A 24,941-nucleotide genomic window follows, 5' to 3' on the forward strand; every position below is an offset into this window, starting at 1 on the left:
GCACCTGACCTTCTTGACCCAAAGGCTGCAGCCCACAACTCCAAGCCTCGTCTGTCATTCTCAGCTAAACCAGTAGTACTAAATACTCCAGAAGATGAATGTGACACCCGGACTACAGTTATGAGGTGGAAAACTGTATCAGCCATCTTCTTCCTGGTGGTGCTTTACCTCATCATTGGGGCAACAGTTTTCAAAGCACTGGAGCAGCCCTATGAGAGTGCCCAGAAACTGGCCATTCTTGCTGAAAAACTGAAGTTTCTGACCATGCATCCTTGTGTAAACTCTTCTGAGCTGGAGAATCTGGTCAAGGTGAGTGTAAGCATCAGCATACAATCGTAATTTAGATATTTTCACATGAGCCAAATTCCATGACAAGCAAATCTACTTAACATTGGAATAGAAAAAAGGAGTATTTTTCACATTTTTCTTTTGATCTTTTAACCTATTTGCTTTGGCATAAAGCACAGTAGCAGGACATCAGTTTGCCATTTCCTGACAAATGCAAATTAGTGAAGAGCCAAGGTTGTTTGGAGCTAAGGGGTGTTAGCAATAGTACTGAGCTAACTATCTCTGGAAACGACCAATCACAGCACTGAATCATAATGAAGTGCTGAACGATGCAAAATTACGAACAGATTGTGCATCAGGAGTGTTTTTCTGTACAGTCACTGTATCAAATCCATCCCATATTAGATAATTGGTCTTATTCTGGCCAGCTCTGGCAAAGCAGAGTTGAAATCTGTTAGAATGGGAAGAAAGCCAAACACATTTTGCCAGTGCAAATTAGTAAAAAAAAAAAAAAAAAAAGATCAAATTTATCTGGGTCATGAACATTTTTGGAAGATGATGTGTGTATATATATATATATATATATGTGTGTGTGTGTGTGTGTGTATGTATATATATATATATATATATATATATATATATATATATATATATCATAGTGATTTAACTTGCCAAACTACATGGGCATGTATAGAAAAATCACAGCAGTTGGCATTACAATTCTTACTGATCATGATACAAGTATAATAAACATTGCAATGTTATCAATTCTAGCATGAAAAAAAAGTTTCCCAGTATGAACACACACATTCAAAATATTTCATTTCTAATTGCAGATCTTCAGCCATGTGTGGACCTCTGATATGGATTGTTACAAGTGTTTTTTCTAATTCATTTTTATGTGATCACAAGGCTTTCTTGACAAATTTCACTCCAAAGTATTTTGAATCTCCCAAAGTTTTGGTAATACTTGATTTAGAGGACAGTGCAAACAGTGGAAGCTTAACTAAACCTCTGTTCAGCCAAGTTATGGAGTCAATAAAAATAATTATGATTTGGTTAAAATATGTAAACTTTTATTTGTTTGTTTTCTACGTCTAAGATTTTGTTACTTGAAAAATTTGACTGAATGATATTTTGGGTGTGATATGCAGTCATGTTTAATCAGTTTTTTAAAGGATTTTCAAGGAAGAAGGGATTTAATTCCAACTGATGTCATGGCAAAGGCTCTTTCCTTCCTGGTGTCCCACCTGGCAGGCTGTTAAAGAAATTTATAGTTCATCTACCTAAAGTATCTGATAATACTTCAAATCAACCTCCCCCAGAAGAATTTATTGTTGAATAATGTTTCGAGCTCACCATCTCTATGCAAATGAGATTTTTTTTTTTTTTTTTCATTTAAGAGGGGCTGGTAGACAAGGGAGTATTCTGTTTTAGATGCTGAGTTAGTGATTAAATGCTCTGATTGTTTCCTGTGATCATCAATCCCTCTGATTGACTGTTAGATAATGACCTGTATCAGGGTGAAATGTGAGATGCACGGGGCACAAAATCATTAGGGTCCTACGTTTTTAGTCCCACCAAGCTTTTGTTTGTCTTAGCTATTGGTCACAAAAGGATATTTATAAGCAAATTAGATTTTAAGATATGTGGCATCATTATAGTCAGCAAACAGAAACAGCCATTGATTCTTCAGTTAAGCAAGTGGTCATTGCTAACCACATCAGCAAGTATTGGATGGTAACTGTAAATTAAATTGTCTTTATGGACTAAGGGCTAAAGCCTAGCGTTTTTACAAATCTGCTGAGAATACAGTTTTCAGTGCAAATTTTTTAGTATTTACAACATAGTTACATACCATAACTGTGATATAGAACTACAACAGAACCTCAGAGGAGAACAGAAACTAGAAAGCATCTACGTGGTTAAACATTTAAGAAAAGTGATCCAAAGTCTAATCTTGTAGCAATGTGGCCAGAATTTGTAGTTCATCTGTATAAAAGCAGTCAAGTGTTTTCAAACAGTGTGATGGCAATAAGGTAGTAGGGATGACCTCCAGGTCAAACATAAAGAATCTAATAGCAATGAATATAAAGTCTTGTAAGGAAACAAAAAGACAGGTAAAAAGCTTTCAACATTTTTGTGCTGTGTGCTGAATGAGGACCTAAATGTAGAACAATAGGCAGGTAAAATCCAACAATAAGTATTGAAACATATAATTAGTTAGGGGTCAGGGAGACAAACTTCACACAAAACAGATTGTAAGGCGCAAACGATAAATTATGGGTTTTGTAAAGACTAACAAATCAAAATCATGATGGTGTCTCATATTTGCACAGTGTTAAATTTAAAAAAAACTCACCTCAGAGCAGCTTGGATAGGCTCTTCACATGATCTAAATGTGAAAAGCCTAGAGGCACAATGTGAAAACTGAAAAACAAAAGGTCAGAGGGGTTCCCACCATCAATGGGCTGGCAGCGTTTAGTAGCTCAGATATCCAACCTGACACTTGGAGTCAGTCTAGTTTTCTCTCCAGATCCGGTTAGCCCGGTTATGTCTCCTGGTCACTTCTTAAAAAATCATAAATAGAATATTTCAGGAAATTATAATTTGCTTTGAAAAGAATTGACTTCTGCAATTACCACATAACATCCAATTATTTAGGATTTTATTGTCTATATGCCCTTTTTTATTTTAAATGTTAACTTTCAGTTTTCTGTCATGTTTTATTTAAATGTGATATATATGTTATAACTTACATATAGGTATCGTATTGATCACCAAAGCAAACAGTCAAATCGCTTGAAAAGAGCTATGAGGTCTATAAAGAGAGGCTGAGGATTTATAACGTAGAGCTGAGAAATGCAAGATAATCATTCTTTTCTGACAACGTTGCTAAGAACAGCAATAATGATCGAGCCTTGTTCATCGCTGTTGACAGACTAACCAATCCTCCCGTGTCAGTAACCCCAGAACTTCTATCCAACCAGGCCTGTAATGAGATTTCTTCTTTCTCTATTGACAAAATTCAGAAAATCAGAAAGTCAGTAAGTTCTTTCATGCTGGGTGCAAGGGCATATGTCCTTATTGTGTCCACTGAGAAGAGATACAAACATCATAACATACTTTATTCTAATCAGTCCTAAAAACCTAGATTTTCAAGAATGTTTCAGATATTTTACAGACTATAAACATGTCTCTACTTTCCGGGGTCTTCCCTTAGACCCTGAAAACAGCAGCCATCAAGCCACTACTGAAAGGAAGTACTTAGATTTATCACTCTTGAACAGCTACAGGTCAATAGCAAACTCCCCCTTTCTTAGTGAGATTATAGAAAAAGCTTTCTTCCAACAGTTACAACACTTTTCTCTAGATAGGGTCTTAAATTACACCAGCTTGAACACTGATAGCGGCAGCTTTTTAGCGCTTGGAACTCAGTGCTGCGTTTGACTTGGTTGACCATAAGATCTCACTAGACTAAGGCTCCATTTTGGGGCCACTGCTGTTCAACATCCAGTTGCTCAAATTGTGAAAAACAACAAAGTATCTTACCAAACTTACTGTATGCTGATGACACACAAATCTACATAACCATCCCCATCACACCAGGAGATTGTGGTCAAATCCAAACTCTGACGAAATGGCCAAATCAAAAATTGCTTTTGTGTCAGAAATACGAGTTAAATGAAGACAAAACTGAGGTGATAGTTTTTGGAGCCAAACAAAGAAAAATTAAAAGTCAGGGCTTAACTTTAAACAGCTAGTAGTCATGAATTCAGACCTGAACTTCAGCAGTCACATTAAGAGCGTTGTAAAGTCAACCTTGGCTTAAATAACCAAGCATGTGCCATGAGCTCTAGGGTTAGTTAGGCAGCAGTCGCTTTATACTGGCTTCCTGTCTGTCAAAGCATTGACTTCAACATCCTGCTGTTAGTAAAGCACTAAAAGTTTAGGTCCAAAATAATTCAGAATCTTCTAGTTTGTTATGAACCAATCAGATCGCTCAGGTCATCAGGATCAAATTTACATTCTGTTCCCAGAGTCAGAAGTAAACATGGAGCAACATTAGGGTTGCCACCCGTCCTGTAAAATACAAAATCATCCTTTAATTGATAGGCAAATGCTGCCTCCCGAATTGAATCAATACAGGATGCACTTTGTTCTGTATTTTCATAATTTTCCAACAGCCTACACATGTCAATCAACATTATTTAACATCAACACTCAATCTAAAAATAATTAACAAAATAAAACACAGAAAATACAACAGCCAGTAAAAATGTTGCCTATTAGTAAAACTTTAGAACCAAAAATGTTGCACCAGAAAGAAATTTAATAATTGCTAACAAAACATTTTAATCTTTAAGTTTAATTAATTGATTACTTAATTACTTCTACACACTTGCACAAAACATATCATCGCTGTGGGTGTGCCACCCGCCTGGATTGGAGCTATGGTGGGCGTTTTAATTTCTGAAAGGTAGCAACCCTAAGCAGCATCCAGTTTTTGTGCTCCTCAGATGTGGAACAAAATCCCCAAAAAAACTGCAAGACTTAAATTCTCAGCTGTTTTAAATAAGGGGTAAAAATTTTTTGCCACCTTTAAATAAAACAGCTGTTAATTTATCATACTGTAACTTATAAATCATGGATTTTGTTTTTATTTTAGTCTTTTCTCTTTTTAATTTCTCTCATTTCTTTTAAAGTTTGTTTTTCATGCTGCTGTCATGCATTTCATGTTTCATATAAAAGACTGAATGGTCTCATATATGAAATGTGATACACATAAACCTGCCTGCCTTTCCGTTAATTAAATGCTAACAAAATGTTCTATAATTTAACTTGAGTTTAACTGGGTATTTTGCTTCTGGAATGCATTTAAAAGCAGTTTATGGATCTTTTCAGCCTAACTATGAGTCAGTTTCCACAGCAATGAGCAAAGACAAGTCTTGCTTTTGTGGTTTAAACAGACTACAGTTCAGTCTAACAGCCTTTCTTCACCCATGAATGCTAAAATGAGTTGTGCAGGCAAGTAAATATTTCTCCTCTGATGATTTATTTATACACAGCTTCAACACAGGTGTCATCTACTTACTTCTACTTAATTGTGAATGCAAACACACGCTGAAGCACCTTTGCATGCTCCTACTGATCAAAAGACAGTCAGCAGAGGATTGGGGAGAAATGTGCTCTCTTGGGGATTAATTAAAATGGTGAGTGATACCAAAAAGCTCAAACAATTCAGTCTCTCCTGCCTGTTTGGTTCAACTGTCAGAAAGATAGTGGAGTCTTCACATTGCCTCAACTTATATCAGTTTCCATGTAACAGCCAAAGCTGTGAATTAATGATAAGTCCTTTTGGCTGTGAAACAAAGGGAACTGTCTGAGGCAAGCTTGGTTGATTGTATGGTTTGGTAAATGATGGTTTTAGAAGCATAGGGATTAATTTTTTTCTTATCTTTCAACCTTTTTATTTGGAAATTGTTTTTGGGAACACTTAACTTTTGTCAGGTTTGACACTGTTCATTATTCCTTTTATCTCAGAACTCATTTATATCCTCGGCATGGTAGCCAGTTATGCTAGTAATACAAACATCTGTGCTTGTTATTCAGTGATGTTGCTTTTGTAGTAAGTAATAAATCCATCAAAATAGAAAATGCAAAACATATTTTTAGTATATTGAATCCATTTGAGTGTGAATGATTGTTTGTCTCTCTGTGTTGGCCCTGCAATGGACTGGCGACCTGTCCAGGGTGTACCCACCCTACCTCTCGCTCAACGATTTGTGGGATAGGCTTCACCTTTCTGGCCACCCTAACTGTACCAGTTAGTTAAAACAATGACTGAATCTGTTTGTTGAGACCTTGCTACTTCCAGGTTGGACCCTGTTTTGCCTTCAAGGTGTTGGATGTGTTCCTCAGAGCTTTTGCTTAATATTGACATGATAACATCCTACAGTTGCTGCACATTTTGTTGGTCCAAATATGCTCTATTATGTGTAGATATGTTGATTGTAGGATCATTGAAGTACAAACACAGTGATGTCCGATGAAACCAGTTTGAGAAGATCTGAGTTTTGTATCTCCATTTGCTTCTGGAATTAGCCTTCAGGAAATGGCACACTGTGGTCTTAAAAGACAGACATGGTCAGCAACAATACTGAGATAGGCTGTGGTGTTTAACTGATTTGTAATAAAATGTGTCAAGAAAATTTTCCAACACTGTTGCACCACCTTCAAACTTCTAAAAGGCATAAAAGTATTGAGTTGCAATCATCTGTTTGGCTGATTAGCCATTTCTGTTAACATGCAATTAAATAGGGGGAACCTAATGAAGGGAATGCAAAGAGACACAAATCCAGTAAAATGTCCCCAGTTGGTTTTTTAAAAAAAACACTATTATACATTTTTAAAACGGTTGCTTTGATTATTTTTTTGCATTGTTTCATGGTGCAGAATGCATCACAAAATCTTGGTAAATAAGATGCAAAGTCAAGATGATTTAGTTTTAATCCCAAACTAATGTGTTCATTTCGGCAAACTATACAAAACTGTTTATTTGCCCATTTTAACATGCAGCTAATATATTTGGAATTCCCATCTGGGAAATTTTAATCCGTTCAAGAAAGTCATTTAAGGCACACTTCTTCCTACACTGAAACTGAACATTGTGAGGTGTGAAATTGTTCATTATGAATGTAATTCCCACCACTACCGTGGTGGTGCTTGTGACTGATACATATCCAACACACATTATTGCAAATGTTAGATAAGAAGGTTAAACACCAGCCCTTAACTTTCCACTTTCTAACCTGGATTTTTCTTGTGTGTTTTTGCAGTGTGTGCCCCCTCAGTTTCCAGTACATTTCAATTTCATGTTTGTTTTAACAACTTTATCTTACTGTATCTTTTAATACACTCAGTGAAAGCTCATGTTACTAATGGTGATGAACTGGAGCTGCTCCCTGACCGTCATGACCTGAAACTGCATGTGTGTATGCTGATTATGAGCATCATTGTCCCAGTGTTACAATTATTTCAGGAGGTTCTTTTATTTAAAAAGCACAAATAATTGAGATTACATCATCTGCTGCTCCCTGCTGATAAAACCTGTCACGTTTAATCCGGCAAACCATGTTAGGATTTGAAGTTGAAAGAAAAAGAAAACCCAACACACATACACAAGGGGAATAAAAGTCTTGAAACCATTCTCTTGCAATCTATATAGTACAAGCTCTACAGCAGTGCCCGCTGCTGTCTTGGTGTCTCAAAGCTTTTCTCTTTCATTTGTCTTTATAATGTTCTGTGGAGATCCTTAGAGACACTTGAGCCAGGAGACCTTTTGTCTGGCCTCAGCAAATTGAACTGTTGTACTCACTTGTCTGGGGTCAGTCTTAATAGAGCCTCGGCGAGGTCAGGTCACTCTTGCACTGAAAGAAAGTGACAGTACTGCAGACTTAATGTTTGACCAGTCAATCAGATTTTCCATACAAAAACACTGCATTGTTAAAGAGGGACAGTATGTCATGATGAAATAAAATTTATTTGTAGTCAAAGAATTGGCATACAAATGTTTGACATGATTTAATGATGTATGACGTAGGATAAATAGGACAGGATCCCCTGGAGTCTACAAGCCACATTGGATTTAGGAGGCAGTGGATTCCCATTGAAGTTCTACCATCAGGAAGAAGTGGGGATGGGATGAGAATTACAGAGCAGAAACCACTTTTAACTGAACAGGAAACAGTCTGGTTAGCTCATGAGGTTGTAGACTGGAGGACCACTGGGTTAGTGTACCGATGTCAAGATTAAAGCTGGGGTAGGTAATGTTAGGGAGCTAGCAAGATTTGAAGGTGCCACCATGTCTTGGCTCCTCCCCCTCCAATCAATAATCAATTTGAGACACGCCCAGCCACCCGCCCCACACTCCACCCCCACCCAACCTGAACTTGCACATCACAGCTGAAGACTTTTTTCACCAACAATTTTCTCTTTCTCTGCTGTTGAGCAAAGAAGAAGGCAAACAAACAGAGCCGGGTCGGGAAATCCTTCCTGCATTTTCTCAGCCATGTTTGCCCTCCGACTTTCTTCTTCACTAGTTTGTATTTTCATCCTAACACGCTTATATACAGGGTTTGGCTATCAGGTATGCGCTGCAGGACAGGGTGGAGGGGAGTCGGGAGAAGAAGCTTACAAAATATTAGAAATTGACAACTCCCCTTTGGGCCGAACGTTTGGTCAGAGTTTTTACTGATTTACAGTAAACTGAGAGGTCTAAATATATTTCTTATTGTTCATGATTACAAAATGTATAGATTACAATCAGGACAAGGAACCACTTCACCAAGAGTAAAAAAAAAAAAGTCTCTGAGCAAGATTACCAACTTTAGCTTTAAAAGTAATAGTTAAGAATGATGAATATTTCACATTTACAGAAAAGGTAACAAAAACGTGCAAAGGAAAATCCCAGATGACATGAAAAGAGATATGGAGGAACAAAACCTCACTTACTGAACTCACAGCCGAGCTTCATTTTATTAAGATAAGGAGGAGCATTTTATCTTGTTTCTTAAAGTTTCATTTGAAGAACATTGGTGTGGTGGTGCTCTAAATCTCATGTCCTCAGAACTATATGAATGTATCAGATTCATTCAAACACATTACATCAGTGGGTGGGCAAGTTTAGTCCAAGAGAACCTCAGTCAAATTGAATCACGGTACTCTACTCACAATAGTTATAGACATTCTATTTTTTGGTAAAATTCACAAAATCAAAAATATTGCTGCTATGTTGACTTTATACCACAAATTTATCATTTAATTAGCACACAGCAGTAATTCTTATATTTCAAACCATTTACTGAAAAACAAGCTAACTATAGTGGGTATTCCACAAGATGACATGTTACTGGCTTAAATTACTTGTCCTATGTGTTACCAAGCTGGCTCAAATAATAAACAAAAGAGAGGAATCCACATAATGAAGGTATCATGCCCAATTATTTTGTTAGAAAAGGTAACAAAATGAAATAAAGTGGAGTGTGGACATGCAGAATGTCAGTAGTCAAATGCCACGGATGATTGGGTGACATTATGTGTCTCATGTTGTTCAAAAACAACCTTAAAGAAGAATAGTTACTATGTGGCCCAATGGCTTCCCAGAGAGAGTGAGTGACTTGGCACAGCAAACTTTAGAAGATTAGTTTCCTTGCAAGTGCAGCACATTTTCTCCCAATCACAGCCAATTGCTCCACGTAAACAAAGACACATGACAATAAAAAAAAAAAATTAAAAAAAAACATTGAACCACTGGAGTGGACAATTCAAGCTTTTTTGTTTTGTTTAGTTTTTTGTGGCTAATCAAATTTTTAGAGAAATATATGTTAATTAATGAGAACTGATACATTGAAGAGGTAGACATGAACATTCAAAAACTATGAAGTCAAATTCCTTTCATTGGCAAACATTATTGTTGGTTTTAAGTGTTTTCATGGACCATACATAAAGCTGAACATCCCTAATCTGTTGCGAGGAGTGTATGTTGAATCATAAAGTTTCTGTTTCTACAGAAAATACAGCAGGTGGAAATTGTTTCTGTCAGACATGTTAGTGTAACAATATAAAGAAAAGCATGGAATAAAAAAGAAAGTCCAGAAACATACATTATTTACAGCTGATGGCTAATGACATGAAGAGTGCTCTTGATAGACAGTGTAATTATTTTTTGACTTAATTATATTTTTAGTTTAGGGAGTTGTATCGGTAGGGATAAGCAAACATAAAGCAATGTGAGCGATATCAGATTAATCTTCTCCTTCTGACCTTCTTTACTTTTCATGCAATTTGCCGCCAGCGTTAAGGTAGTCAATACTAAACATTTACTCAAGCCCTTCCGTGCATGATTTATTAAAAGTATTGCACTTTTTTTTCCACATAATATTTTTTTACTCGTACAGACATGTACTGTACACTTGTTAGTAATCTTCTATTATTTATTTGCACTGCATCGATCACAATGCATAAAATGGACTACAGCTTATTTCCATGAAACACAATCTGACTAAATTCATTTTATTTTCAAAACATATTCAAATATTTTTGTTGTGTCTAATGTTACTCTCAGCAGCTTTGACGGGTTCTCAGCCGTCATCTTTTCCCCAGGAAAGCTGGTGCATGACACCAATTTTCTAAAGTTTCTCACTCTATGTTGTAATAAACTCCCACTGAGCAACACTCCTTTCATGTGCAAACTTTTCTCCTCTTCCTCTGCAGCAAGTTGTTTCAGCAGTTCGTGCAGGAGTGAATCCATCAGGAAGTCTATCCAATCAGACGAGTCTCTGGGACCTCAGTTCCTCCTTTTTCTTTGCTGGGACTGTGATCACAACAATCGGTAAGAGGAATAGTTTCCTGCTGGATTTAAATGGGGGCCAAGTGTCTTGCCAAAGGACTATTACACATGTACTCATCCACCAGAAGGTGCACCAACCTTCCGGTTGGAAGACGACCGCGCTTCCTCTAGAGCTACAGCCAACAAAATTTGTGAACAAATAACATTCTTGAGCTTGACTCTTTCACCATCTTGCAAATATTAAAGCCGTGTGTTGTGTCTTCAGGATAATTATTACGTATATTTTGTGTTTATAAAGAGGTTTTAAAGTGTTATTACAATTGACTGACCTCTGAAATACAATTTATCTCCAAACTATAATGAAGTGTAGAGCCTAATTATAATAAATGCAGGTTGCTTTGTACAGAGCGGCAGCCTGAAACTCCCGCGTCCTTCTCACCATTTGCCCCTTTCTGTGTCATCTGCAGCTGTTAAGGCTTACTAATCAGGAAAAAAGCAATAGCTGACACTAGCACCCCTTCCAGCCAACTCACACACACACACACACACACACACACACACACACACACACACATGTGTGTGTGCACGCACAAACACACTTAAACTCACACATTCTGACAGCTCATCCAGCTCTTCCTATTGGACCACGACAGTTCACCGTGTCTGTTCAGTGAGCTGTTGAGCTTCATTTCACATCTCTAGCACCCTGTCAGAGCTCAGCCTCTAATGAGGAAATGAAATGCAGTAAATTCTAATTAGCTGATTTTGATTTCTGGTTAGAAAATTACTTGTTTTTTTTTGTTTTGGGTTTTTTTTTTTTTTTTGTTTTTTGTTTTTTCAGATAAATAACCATAATGAGTCGGCACACCATGATCTGAATGAATGCTTTTGCACCAAATTGACAATGATGCCAGAACCCTTGTCTCTCACCATTTCCAGATTGTGCTGCATTGAATCAGCTTGTGTTTGTTATTCTGCTCATTAAAGATGGTGGAAATACTTGCATCATAGCACGTTATCAGCTATCTGTTTGGTGGGCTGTTGTGATTCATTTTCTGACAGGCGTCTGACTGCGTAGCAAAACATGTTACCGTTTTATTGTAATAAATGGAGCTGGCACCTTTGTTTTTGTATCAGCTATTAAAATGTTGGCAGAGAGTGTAATCTGAGCAGCGTCTTTTCACAAACTGAGCTGCGTTTCATTTATGAGCAACAGTGATTTACAAACATTGAGATTCTCTTGACAAATTGTTGGTGTACTGATGTTGGAAGAGGCTATGGTGCTTTCCTATGGAAACTGGATGGTTCAGCTACTAATACAGAGAAATAGCAGCGCTCTATGGCGGAAACATGCAAAAGCTAAATACTGTCAGAGATCAGGTTTGTCTTGCTTAAATTAGGATTGTTGTGTTTTTTATTTGGTGCCCAATTGCTCTGCAGTCCCCGTGCTGTTACACAAAGAAGTCGCGTTTTCAGAGTGAATGTGTTTTACATTTTACGCAAGATCCCTGGAGTTGCCTTGACATTAGTTCACCTCAGAAGACTGATGTTGTCTATGCATTAATATTTAACTGGATGGACATAATTGAAAGAAAATAAATAGCCAGCTGCCTTACTGTCATCCAGGAAATTAAATGAGCTATACTGTAGTTTAATTTTCAAATTTAATCAGCTGCAATAGTTTGTTTAATTCATGCAAGTTGCTTGTTTAAATCATGCTGCACCATTTCATGAGTTTAAACAAAAGGTTTTACTGCCACTGATAATTGGCTTTATCATCATTAAATGGTAGTACAATACACTACGGCATGTGCTCATGGCTGTCCTACTCATCAGTATCATAGGAGATGAACTGGAGCCTTTTTACTGAAAATCACATGTTTTATTTAAACACAAAGGTGAAAACTCACAAAAGCAGTAAAATATGTCTTAACTTGCCTTCTGACACTGAGACAGAATTCAAGGATGAGCCAAGAACATAAACAAGAACTGATTTGTTTAATGGAGAATAATTAAGTGCAGCTTCTAATTAGAGAGTGTATGTTTGTTAGAGAGCATCTCCCCCACAAGGTCATCTCATGGTGTTAAAAATGAATTCGGCATCCTGTGTCCTGATGAACCAATCATGAAATTACTAACATGATTGGCAATTTTTCTCACTTCAGGTGACACCTTATTGCTGTTTGCAACTGGAAAGTCATTAGTTGATACCCTGCAGCTCCTACACAGAGTCAGATTAATGCATTAATAAAGGGAAGTGAATGTAGAGTAGTTCATCATGCAGACACCTTATAAGATATTAAATAATGGTTGCATATGTTGTCTAACATGGGGGAGCGACTGGTCTCTGGGGTTTTTGTTTGCTGCACATTATATAGATGTAATGTTTATGTTCATATAAAAAGTAAATTCTGAAAAAGCCTGTGATTACGTCTCTTCAGTTTCCCCATTTTTCATTCATGTTAGAGCTGCGTGAGAGCAGAAGGTGTGAATAATAAACTGTAGCGCGAGTCACAGTTTTTGCACTTTGCGTCATCTCCCTCCACTGAAATTTGATCTAAGCTAATCTTCTGCCTATAGGCATTCAGGAAATAGCACTGTCAAACTTCATGAGATTCATGAGATCATGCCTTAACCCTTTATCAGGCAAGTGACTATGTTTTATCAGTTTGTTTTCTTTCATTTTCAGCATAAAACTATTTTTTTTAAAAAGTAACAACAGAATGGAGGTCTTGGTACATACCAGAAGGACAATATTTGGTAAAAATGTCTAATTTTAAGGTAAGCATTGAGTGCCCTATAAAGGGTTAATTCATTCACGAGATACCGCCGCACCATTTGTGAAATCGCAGCCACCAAAGCAACAGTTATATCCTTCCATGATCATCTTTTCCTTGGAAAACCCAGGAAGGAAAGCAGGGGAGAGCAAAATGTGCACACTTGTATTTAATTAAAGACATACATTTGGATGAAAATATTTATTTATATAGCCTTCAGCAGTATTCTGCAAGAATAACAACCCAGATACAAACCCCAACACTTGCAGCTTAAAAGGTCCTGTCAACAGGATCGGTTTAGTATAAATCTCCTGTTTGTGCAACATCAACAACTGAGGTACAAAGAACGGCTGCCAACACAGCTTGAACAGCATGTCTAAGCAATGCAAACTACACAGCAGATCTACCACACACATTCCACAATAAATAAATACCAGACACAGCTCTGAAATGTCAAAATAAGTTGTTAGTCTCCATCATTCTACATTCAACCAAAACACAGTGAGGAGACAGTGTGTACTCAGACAAAGCAGAAATATAACACCACTAACTCAGAAAATGTTGTTCTGCAAATCATCTACTCCTATAACTCAACATACAATTGAAGATGTGGAACTTGTTAATTGTCTGTATAATATGAACATTCAAAGCCGAATTTTCCTCTTCAGTGTTTTTTAGATACATTTTTTATCTGCTGATCATATTTTCTGTGTGTTTTCTCTCAGGATTTGGGAACATCTCTCCTCATACAGAAGGAGGGCAGATCTTCTGTATTGTCTATGCCCTGCTGGGGATCCCCTTGTTCGGATTCTTGTTGGCAGGTGTTGGGGACCAGCTGGGGACTATTTTTGGGAAGGGCATTGCCAAAGTGGAGAAAATGATTGTGGTGAGATACATTACTTAAGTGAGTTTCATTAGTTTTTAATCCAACATCAATAAAGTTCGGACAAGGTAGATTTATTATGAATTTTTGTTCATAATAAAGCTTCTTTGTTTCAAGAAGAAATTAAGTCTGATTTGTTAATGTGGGTGCTACTCCTTGCTGTTCAACTCAGCCCAGGAAGTCAAACCAATCATGTGAGCTGCATTTGATGAGGAACTAAACTCCCAGTATGAGTCGCTTATGCCTATGTGTGTTTATTGATTTAAGGAGTTAAAATGTAACATTATATTATAATTTATAATAATATCTAATAATTAATCTAATAAATTAACTATCCAGGGTAGTAAAGGATCTATAATAATGTCCTACCACTGTTATAATTTCAAACTCCTGTGAAAAATTCTTATTCACAACAACAAATTTAACTTTCATCTCATACATGACTCTCAACAATTTTCAATCAGCACCATAAACTCAAGTAAAACTTTGCTCTTCTAATAGTTTAAATTAATAAAAGCCTATGCATTCTTTCTTCTTTTTTTTTTTTTTTTGCATAGGTCAGATAGAAGCAGTTTAATAACTTTTATAAAGGGATAAATGGTATAGAAGTAACCTCATTATGTCCTTAAGTACAAACTGTGTGTTTGGATGTTTGAAGTCCTGCTGACTCACTCAGAGAAACAGCTCTGTCATATACTTTTAGTTTTTGGCCCTTTGTATCATAAAAAGTGGGATTTAGTAAACTGTTTAGATTTGCAAAGTTATCAGGGTAATGTGATTCCACAAAGTCATTTTTTATCAGGCCACATAAAATATGCTCAGCTATCAGGCAGTGGTGCCTAAATGCACATCTGCTGCATCGCAAACTGTGGGCTTTTAAATCCTACTTTATACCTAACTTTTGCAGAAATTGGTGCAATATAATCTGTGAACATGCTGCTGTCCTCCCAAGAGTCATTCATTCATTCATTATCCTAACCGCTTAGTCCAATAAAGGATGCGGGGAAGCTGGAGCCTATCCCAGCAGTCTTTGGGCGAAAGGCAGGGTACAACCTGGACAGCTCGCCAGTCCATCGCGGACCACACAGAGACAAACAACCACTCACACTCACTCCTACTGGCAATTTAGAGTAACCAATTTACCTAATGTCTTTGGACGGTGGGAGGAGTACCTGGAGAGAACCCACGCATACACAAGAACGAGAACATGAGAACATGCAAACTCCACATAGAAAGACCACTGTTCAAACCTCGTCTCACAGAGGATCAAACTAGTGACCCTCTTGCTATGAGGCCATAGTGCTAACCACCATGCCACCGTGCAGCCCATCTTCCTCCAAGAGTCATTGTTGCCAAATGTAGAGGAGTGAGTAAATACCAGCAATTACAACAGATCACTATAACCCAAAATAGGAAGAAAGCTTTACACTTTTCTTTTTGAAGGCCGGTGGCTTTTCTGACAAATCACGAAATTTGGCTGTAGTTCCAAAGTGTTATGATAACTTGAAGTGAGTACATATACATGCATGGGGAGATACGGTTGCTCCAAATAACCTGAAATTATCCAGGAAACAGTTATACACGAGACAAGTTGATCAAGTGAAACAGTCCTTAAAAGCATCTAATTTCAGTTAAAAAGAAAAAAAAAAAAAAGAAAGCGCCAACAGTCGCTGGTTTTCAACTACTTGCAACAGGTTAATTATCATCCTGATTTATTGCTGGTTCTGTCTCTCCTTGGGGAAGAAGAAGAAGAAGGTTGGACAGTCATTTGAACAATAGAAATAGAGGGAGTGTGGAAGCCACTGCTGTGCAATGAAGATTCGTAACAACCTCAGTCTTCCAAGTCCTCTTGGAATACAATAAGACCTTGTTTTAAGCTAAGTCTGCATTGTAAGGTTTTCTGTATATCTCAAATTAATCTTTAGGTTACCCAGCAGAACTCCAGCTGTCTGCATTGTGAAACAAGGGCATAAGACATCATAGACTCAGGGATCTGAGGTCTGTCTGCTCTTTATAGTTCCCCCTCATACGTACTGGGCTTTGGGCTTACATAACTGGAGAGGAAAAGGGCATGATACACAGGGAACAAGCTGAAAGCTGTCACCTTATAGGTGCATCACAAATATCAGGAGCATGAATATATTGTAATGCACTTTAACAGGAATAGAAAAGAGGGAGTAAACGACTCAAATGAAAATGCAGCTGACATCATTACAGCAGATTGCACATGCTGTAAATGGGCAGAATCCATCCACACAGCTGCCTCCGTGTTGAGTTACTGTTACTGAAGAGACAAACACCTCAAATCAGGTGTCAACTTGCCCTTCAGTTGGGAGGATGGAGTGAAATCACATCTCATTGACTTTGCAGCTTGACATCCATGTAGCATACTGTATATACTGCAACTTTATCTTTAATCACACCTGAACCAAAAGGATTTTTACAAAAGAAATTAAATGGTGACATAAAACTATCTGAAAACTATGCTCATTGTTTGCATTTATCTCTTTTGCTTTGCTCTGCCTTTGAAAGCTTTCTTCTGTTAATGCCACATGTTTGATTTGAGCTTAAATTTCTTAATTTCTTTCCTTAGAAGTGGAAAGTCAGCCAGACGAAGATCCGTGTCATTTCCACGCTGCTCTTCATCCTGTTCGGGTGTCTCATCTTCGTGGCTCTCCCGGCTGTCATCTTTAAGCACATTGAAGGTTGGAGCACCCTTGACTCTATCTACTTTGTCGTCATCACCCTCACAACCATCGGCTTTGGAGACTTTGTTGCTGGAGAAAAAGGTCACTTAACTGAGGGTATGTGTCTTTTTTGTTGTTTTTTTTTTTATTGTTTGTTTGCTTGTTTTGCAGAAGCTGTCTTTCATTTGCATGTCTGACACGCTGATTATAATCAATGCGTTCATGTTTGATTCTTCCACCAGCTCGACTCAGGATTTGCACAGCAACAATGAGCCTCCGACAAGCTGCTATTAATACTGTGCTTTATTCTTTACATGTTTCTGAGTTTTAGTACATAAATCCTATTAGCAAAAGTTAGATTGATTTATTCATTCATTTTCTATACCACTTAATCTTATTCAGGGTCGCCTAGGGCTGGAGTCTATCATATGAATTAGCAGGCGAGAGGCAAAAACATCGGGACAGGTTTCCAGGCTGTTGCAATTAGAATCATCTAAACATAAAAAAATCAAGACATTATATAAAACTTAAACATCTCACTTAGAACCTAAATATTCAGGTCATGTGGTGGACACAGTGAGCCACACATAGAGTATAAAACGTGACAAGAGAGAAGATATAAATTGACCCTTTTATGCATGAATTAATAAAAAACAATGCAACATTTTTTAAATACAGTATTTTACCTCTACAGACATATGCAATGATCCTTTTTTGTTTATTAGGGATATTTAGAATTTATCATTGTTGTACGACGACATATCCACAGGGAAGAATAAGACCATTTTCCAACCAAGGGGTGGTAGAAATTCACATTTTCATTTATTTTAACATTGATCACTGCACAACTGCCAAGTTTTCCCTGGACAGACCAACCAGCCTGGAAGGCAGCACCTCCTATATATATCATGAGGCACCACCCTCTCAGCCCAATAATCCAATCACTACACATGTCTGCAAAGAATCAATCAAGAAAATTAATCACAAAACATGATTTTGAAAACAGCTCACTTTCCATAATTCAGCACACAAATTCATAATAAAAAAAAAAAATCATTTTAACATTCATATGCTATTCAGTGTTCATCTTTATACCCCTAATCACTCCCCATCAATTATTCAATGAAGAACAAGACCCGCCCATTCACACTCTGCAACAGCCGTAACTGTAGGCAGGTCCTGTCAATGAAGCACTGATTTTAGGCAGGCCCTGTCAATGAAGAAAAACTGTCTTAGGAAAGGAATGACTGACATTACTGAAAATACAAACATAAAAAGAGAATGTTTGGTAAACATAAGTATGAACAGAGGAAGCACTTCAAAACTTAAGGAAATAGTGCCTCCTAACAATCATGATTTATGATTTATTTTAATGAATTCTATCAAATATTTTTAGAATAATATATAATCATAATTATATTGTGTAAATTTTCCATAAAATGTAGTTGTATAATTTTCTTTTCCTATCTATCGCAAAAGAAAACTTGTGCAATTACATTATAATAAATTGTAACATATATTCATTTATTCTCCAGTGAGTGGAAACATATTGGATGGTTCACTAACATCCACTCAAGTGGTTTATTTACATAAATACCATCCTCATTCATGAATATGCAAGAAGAAATCTTTTAAATAAGTGTCCACTGTCAGGCCACAATGCATGAAAGGGTTATAGGAGCAAGCCATATTAAACACTCAACTGGATCTTCATTACTTTGTGGCAATGTTACAATGTTTGCTTTTGGAATGTTTTTATTGCTTACTTTCAGGAGCTCTTCATAACCAGACTGGGAATCTCTCCTGAGAGTTACATACTTCCAGGGACATGAAGGGTCACTGATGCAACAGCCAGCTGGCAGTCTATATGTGAAACATGTTTTATTTACTATATGCAGGGAGGGATATAGGCTCCTGGATATCTGTTCTGACTGCTCTGAGGTTTTTCCAGTATTTTTAACCTGCTTTTTCCCCTCACATCCAGTGTTGTACACATTGTTTGTTGGGGAATCTGTAACAGCCAATACTGTCCACATGCTGTGGCCAAATGCTATACATGTATGAGAGCTTGTTAGTTTCACTCTGTGGTTGAAAGTAATTGTTACCAATTCCAGCTTATGTAATAACATTAGATTTTCAGTTATTTATTTAGCCTGCATGAAAACAACCACAGACTCTCTTTAGTATATGTAGGATGACTGATGTGAACCACTACATGCCTGTTTGTTAAATAGGAGGAGAGTATCACAACCACATGGGAGGAAAAAACATCCATTCAACATAAATTGATGGTTCACTATATTGACGTTCAGTATGTCAAAAATGACACCCTTCTGTAAATAATAATGCAAACTTAACTGATGGAGCACTATCAAAACCACATTTTTAGTTACTGCTCCCAAGATAAATCTGTATTTGATCTGAAAGATGTCTGCAGTAATTTTGATTTCATGAGAGGAAGTACATGTTAGTCTGCCATCTGAAAGAGATGGATTTAAAGGGAAATGGAAAAGAAAGAGCTTGGATGATTTTAAAGAAGCTGCTATTCAACTATTTAAATACATGTTTATGAGAGCTGGTTAGTCACAGTTGATGTTGTGATGTTGTTTACTTTCAGCTTTAATATTATTTTGTATCCACCGCAAATCCGAAGTCTGGGCAGAGTGGGTGGTTTGTTGACATTTAGAGGATCCACTCGAGTTTAGGTCTCAACATCTTATGATTACTTGTCATCAACTGGATGTCTTTAAAAAATTAAATAGATTATAATAAAAAAAAAAAAACGATTAAAAATGGTCCGAAATTACATCTCTTAAAGATCTGTAACACTGAAAGAAATATAGTGATTTAATGGAACATATGTTTGTATATGTTTATACAGAAAATACATCAAAACTGTATCTATAAGGAAGCTTAAAACAGTCGTGCTTGGTTTTTTCTTTGTTTTTGTTTTTTTGTTTGTTTGTTTCATTGTGATAACTGGTGGATTATATAATTACCTTGGGATAAAAATACTTGTTTTGTTTTGATAACATTGTTCTGCTAAATTGTCTGTGCAAACTGAAAACAGTGAGAAAAGCCTGAGGAGCAGCTTCTGGATGTGGCAGAGTTGGTTAAACTCTTATCTCTGCCCACAGAAGACACTGTCCGCTAGGGCTGTAGCAATATACTTTTGACCCAATTTGTTTCAATCCCAATTTTTTTGGGTGCCGATTCGATTTAAATAGCAATTCTCACTATTCTTCAATGTTGCAGATTTTTGTAGACTCAAAACAAAAAAAATATGCTAAACTTTTTTTGCAAGTTATTTATCTTAATTTCAATTAAGAAAAAACAGCACAGCACCATCATTTTGTTGCTATGATGCCCAAGAAGACAAGTAGAAAGATCAATAAAAACCATAAAAATTACAAAAATTTTATTATGGATTAATTTTTCAATTTGAAAAAAAAATTGGGTTTTTTAACAAAAAAAAAAAAAACTATTGTAAAATTGTGAAGCAAAACCTCCCAATATTCGATTTTTTTCTATTTGATTTCCCACCCCTACTGTCTGCTACACGGACTTTAGTAAATGCCTGCTTTTAAAACAAATAGAATTACATCCACACATTCACTAACAACCATAGATACTCTTCCACTGGCTCAGTTGTGATAATGGATGATGATTATTGGTGAAAGAGAACCATTCATTTTAATTGTCCCCCTAGTTACCTTCTCATTTTAATTAAAAAAAAAAAAAAAAGGTTGATTTCTTGAGATAATAACGTAAATAAATGTTTTGTCACAGAAATTAACTATGTTAATAAAAGCTAAAAGAAAATAAGTAACAGTGTAAATGTTGCCTCTAATGAGTGATATGTTACAATCAGGTATTTTTAAATAAACAAGATTTAAAATCTGGCTACACGGTGGTACAGTGGTTAGCACTGTGGCAAGAAGGTCACTGGTTCAATCCTTGGCTGGGGAGGGGTTTGGTCAGTGGCCTTTCTGTGTGGAGTTTGCATGTTCTCCTTGTGTATGTGTGGGTTCTCTCCAGGTACTCCGGCTTCCTCCCACCATCCAAAGACATGCATGTTAGGTTAATTGGTTACTCTAAATGAGTGTGAGCGTGAGTGGTTGTTTGTCTCTCTGTGTGGCCCTGTGATGGACTGGCGCCCTGTCCGGGGTGTACCCTGCCTGTCGCCCAAAGCAAGCTGGGATAGGCTCCAGCTTCCCCGCAACCCTGAATTGGATTAAGCGGTTTAGAAAATGAATGAATGTTCACAATAATTCCCTTAAAATCTGCAGCTGTGTTGTTTCCTTGAATTTCTGTAGATAAGAACATGTAGTTTTATAACAATGATTTAAACGCATGCTACAACATCTATACAACAACAAGACTCCATCATTTGCCAATTAGCTCCAAGCCCTTTGTGCACGCTTTAACACTGTGAAACAGATTACAGATTGAAGAATTTCAGATACTTTATGCTATTGGGTGAGCTGGTATTTTATTTGCATTTGATATCTTAGCCCATAGCTAAATCATCCTTTTTTGCTAGTTTTTATTATGAGGTGCCAGTTGATTCACACCAAAGTTGACTTTATGCCCCAAAATTTTAGATATTCCCTCCATGACTGAGGATTTAGTGTGTAGTGTGCAAATACAGGATGTAAGCAGCATTCATATTCTTATGAACGGACATTGGACATTGGAAATGTGTTCATTCTGGTGTGTGTGTGTGTGTGTGTGTGTGTGTGTGTGTGTGTGTGTGTGTGTGTGTGTGTGTGTGTGTGTGTGTGTGTGTGTGTGTGTGTGTGTGTGTGTATGAGAGAGAGAGAAGCAGCTGGCATTAGTTCTACTCGACCTGCTTGGCAGGTGATAAGGACGAGACAGATGGGAAAAATCACGTACTCTTATCCGCTTGATTAAACTTTCCTGGGCAGGCCGAATAATTATAGATTAGATTACTCTCAGCATCAACTCCCAGTAGTTACAGTAAACTCATCAGCCTGGACTCTGTTAGTTAAACATGTGCGTGCCATCATGGGTCATTATCCAACTACACTGCAAGCGTTGTCCTCTAGCTGAACGTTTGTATGGTTCAAAGGAGGATTTATACAAATCACGACATTTTATTAAGTTCAAGATATGTCCAATATTTTCTTATTCTCAAATGTATGTCAGTTTTGTTTTAACAGCTTTTTTATATGGTGAAAATAGCGTTTTTCTTTAGGTTTTTTTGTGTTTGTTTGTTTAGTTGTTGTTGTTGTTGACCACTCACATTTGATGCCAGATAGAGTGTTAATATTTGACAAAAATAATAAATTGTTAATAAAAGTTTCAGTACACACTGAAGTTTAACAAACTGTTTGATTACCAGCATGTTTGCTTTTTTTATTTTTTAGAGCAACATGATCACATAATTGGACTTACAGGAGAAGATAACTGCCTTAATTTCTTCTCTGAATGGGAAATTGAGTATTTTATTCTTAATTGTAGATCTCACATTCTCTTCCTGTCTCTCTCGAGGACTGAGAACTGAGTGAAAAGCACAGGGCCAATTAAAGGTCAAACCACCTCCGATACTGTCTAAAACAAAAACACCAAGGTTCATTTAGAGATACAGACTTAAAACCCATTTTATTTACTGTGGCTTGCCGAACCGGTCATCAGACATAATGTCAGCCCTGCTTGCTTTCCTGTTCCTTTAGATAGCTGGTTTGTTAAGTGATCCAGGAGACTGCAACAGGCTTTTATAACCCACTTGTTGTGTCATTTGTTCTGCAGGAGGGTCCGAAGGTCTGGAGTACCTCGACTACTACAAACCTGTAGTGTGGTTCTGGATTCTTGTGGGCTTAGCATACTTTGCTGCAGTTCTCAGTATGATTGGAGACTGGTTTAGAGTAATCTCTAAGAAAACTAAAGAGGAGGTGAGTGCACTGTCATGTTTTTGAGATGAGTAAATCTGTCATACCATTATACCTGTATGATCAACAGCTACACAAAATGGCACACAGATTCTGGCGACCTTAGAGATGTACTTTAATTAGCACAAAAGTTATGATATTGAGGATTTTAAAGAGGTTCTGCAGGCTGCTATTCAGCTTGTAACATGCATTTCTAAATGTGCACAAAACAACTCATGCAGCTTTGGTGGTGCAGCAACTTCTTTATGTTGAACCTGAAACACCTCTTCACCAGCCTAATGAGCTACAAATAAATATTCTGGCAGAGGAGACACATTTGCAGTAAATTCAAAGATGTGTCACAGCAACAGAACCACGTGACAGATGAGTTTTTAGTTCTCTCCTCAAGGCATGAATCTGGAGTAAGGTCTATCCATCCTAGTCTGAAGTAAATACAGTCTCTTACAGGAGGTCTGTGAATGTTTAGCAATAAAATACAGCATTGTTCAGACAGGTTCATAATTTACATCTAAAAGGCTTTAGGCAACTACACATCCACATAGCTGTATTCTTCATCTTAAAATAACCGCATACTGGTCTTGTTTCTTTATTCGGCGTGACATAAATAAGAGGGAGTGGCGGGCATATGGAAGTCGGCAGTCTTTCCAATCTTTCCACTGACATAATTAAGTGTACAGCTGTGGAGGCCGTGAGCTCTGCAGAGAATTAGATTACTGGGAGAAAGGTTTTCTGTGGGAGGTTGGCAAAGGGGAGGAGGGGTGATGATGAGCAGGCAGAGAAAGTGAGAAGACAGAGAGGAGCCTTTTTTTTCTCAAATGTGCACACATACATGTGCCATAAATTTTCATTCAAGTGCCTCCTCACCTTCCTCTTCACCTCAACTGCTAATAAATAAATAAACAGCCCGGGGAAGGGGGGGGGGGGGGGGGGGGGGATAATGCATGGAGATGGTGGAAGCTTTCAGAAGAAATATATGGTATTGAGATGTCTGTGGGTCACTGAGTTCAACCAATATGTTGTCTATTTATTGAGGGGTTTTTTTTAGCGTTGAAAAAATTCAGATGAATTCCAATGATTTTCTGCATCTTGTCACAACTGACACTTCACCAAATGCATTACTGTCCAAATTCAAGTCAAAAGACAAGAAAGCTTAAACAATTCATCACAATAATAGCAAAATCGCACAAGATCTATAAATCTCCCTGTCTGTTGCAGGACTTTATAATAGATTAATATTGTTAAAAAATAACCAATAAAGCTGATGCAGCTCTTTGGTGTGCTTAATTAACTGGAGTACAGAGCAAGAAAAGTGAAAGAGAGCTTAAAGGAGAAGAGCTGTGAAACAGCAATCCAAGGAGATTAATGGTCATACCAGTTTTGACCACAAGTATGAACTCAGCTCATTTCTGCTAACATGTTTTGTCTGACAATTTGTACATGAACTACATGATTTTCAATTTCTAATAACTTAGAAAAGGTACAACCCCCTTTGTAGGTGTTAACACATTTTTCTGTGTTAACTAGAAATCACACCCATTCCACAGCTAAAATAGATGGCAGAAGCATTTATGTTTTTCTTGAACACAAGAAAGCTCAAAATTAATGTAAAGAAAAACCTCTGAGAAAACGAACGCCTGCAAAAGCAGACACTATTATTAGATGTGAATCTTCTCACTGTCTCGGCAGGTCGGGGAGTTTCGTGCACACGCAGCTGAGTGGACAGCAAACGTATCTGCAGAGTTCAAAGAGACGCGCAGACGGCTCAGCGTTGACATCTATGACAAGTTCCAGCGAGCTGCGTCCATCAAGCGTAAACTCTCTTCCGAGCTGGGAATTAACACATCCATGAACCAGGAAATGACTCCTGGCAAAAGGACACTCTCAGCCAACCTGTGTGAGGACAGAGAGCCTTACCCCAACTTGACACTCTCCCTCAGCCCTGTACCAGGAGCTCTAACCAGGAACGGCAGTCTCTATCTGAACGGCCTCAGCCCAGACTATGCTGATCGGAGGGAGATAGCTATCATTGAAAACCTCAAATAA

General features: G+C 37.4%; 1 protein-coding gene across 2 annotated transcripts; it reads left to right on the forward strand.

Moving 5' to 3' along the window:
* kcnk2b (potassium channel, subfamily K, member 2b) lies at nt 1–24,941 on the forward strand (the record flags this gene model as incomplete). Of its 2 annotated transcripts, none has more annotated exons than XM_079254992.1 (6): nt 1–309; nt 10,564–10,681; nt 14,142–14,302; nt 16,893–17,088; nt 22,771–22,901; nt 24,585–24,941. In XM_079254992.1, exons 1-6 carry the CDS (start codon nt 121–123, stop codon nt 24,939–24,941), a joined length of 1,152 nt encoding a protein of 383 aa, XP_079111118.1. In that variant the 5' UTR covers nt 1–120. The 2 variants fall into 2 exon arrangements, with proteins under 2 accessions (XP_079111118.1, XP_079111117.1); XM_079254991.1 differs by having other exon boundaries at nt 106–309; nt 16,893–17,103; nt 22,759–22,901.

The sequence above is a fragment of the Telmatherina bonti genome, assembly GCF_933228915.1.
Source record: "Telmatherina bonti genome assembly, chromosome: 16".
Lineage (NCBI taxonomy): Eukaryota > Metazoa > Chordata > Actinopteri > Atheriniformes > Telmatherinidae > Telmatherina > Telmatherina bonti.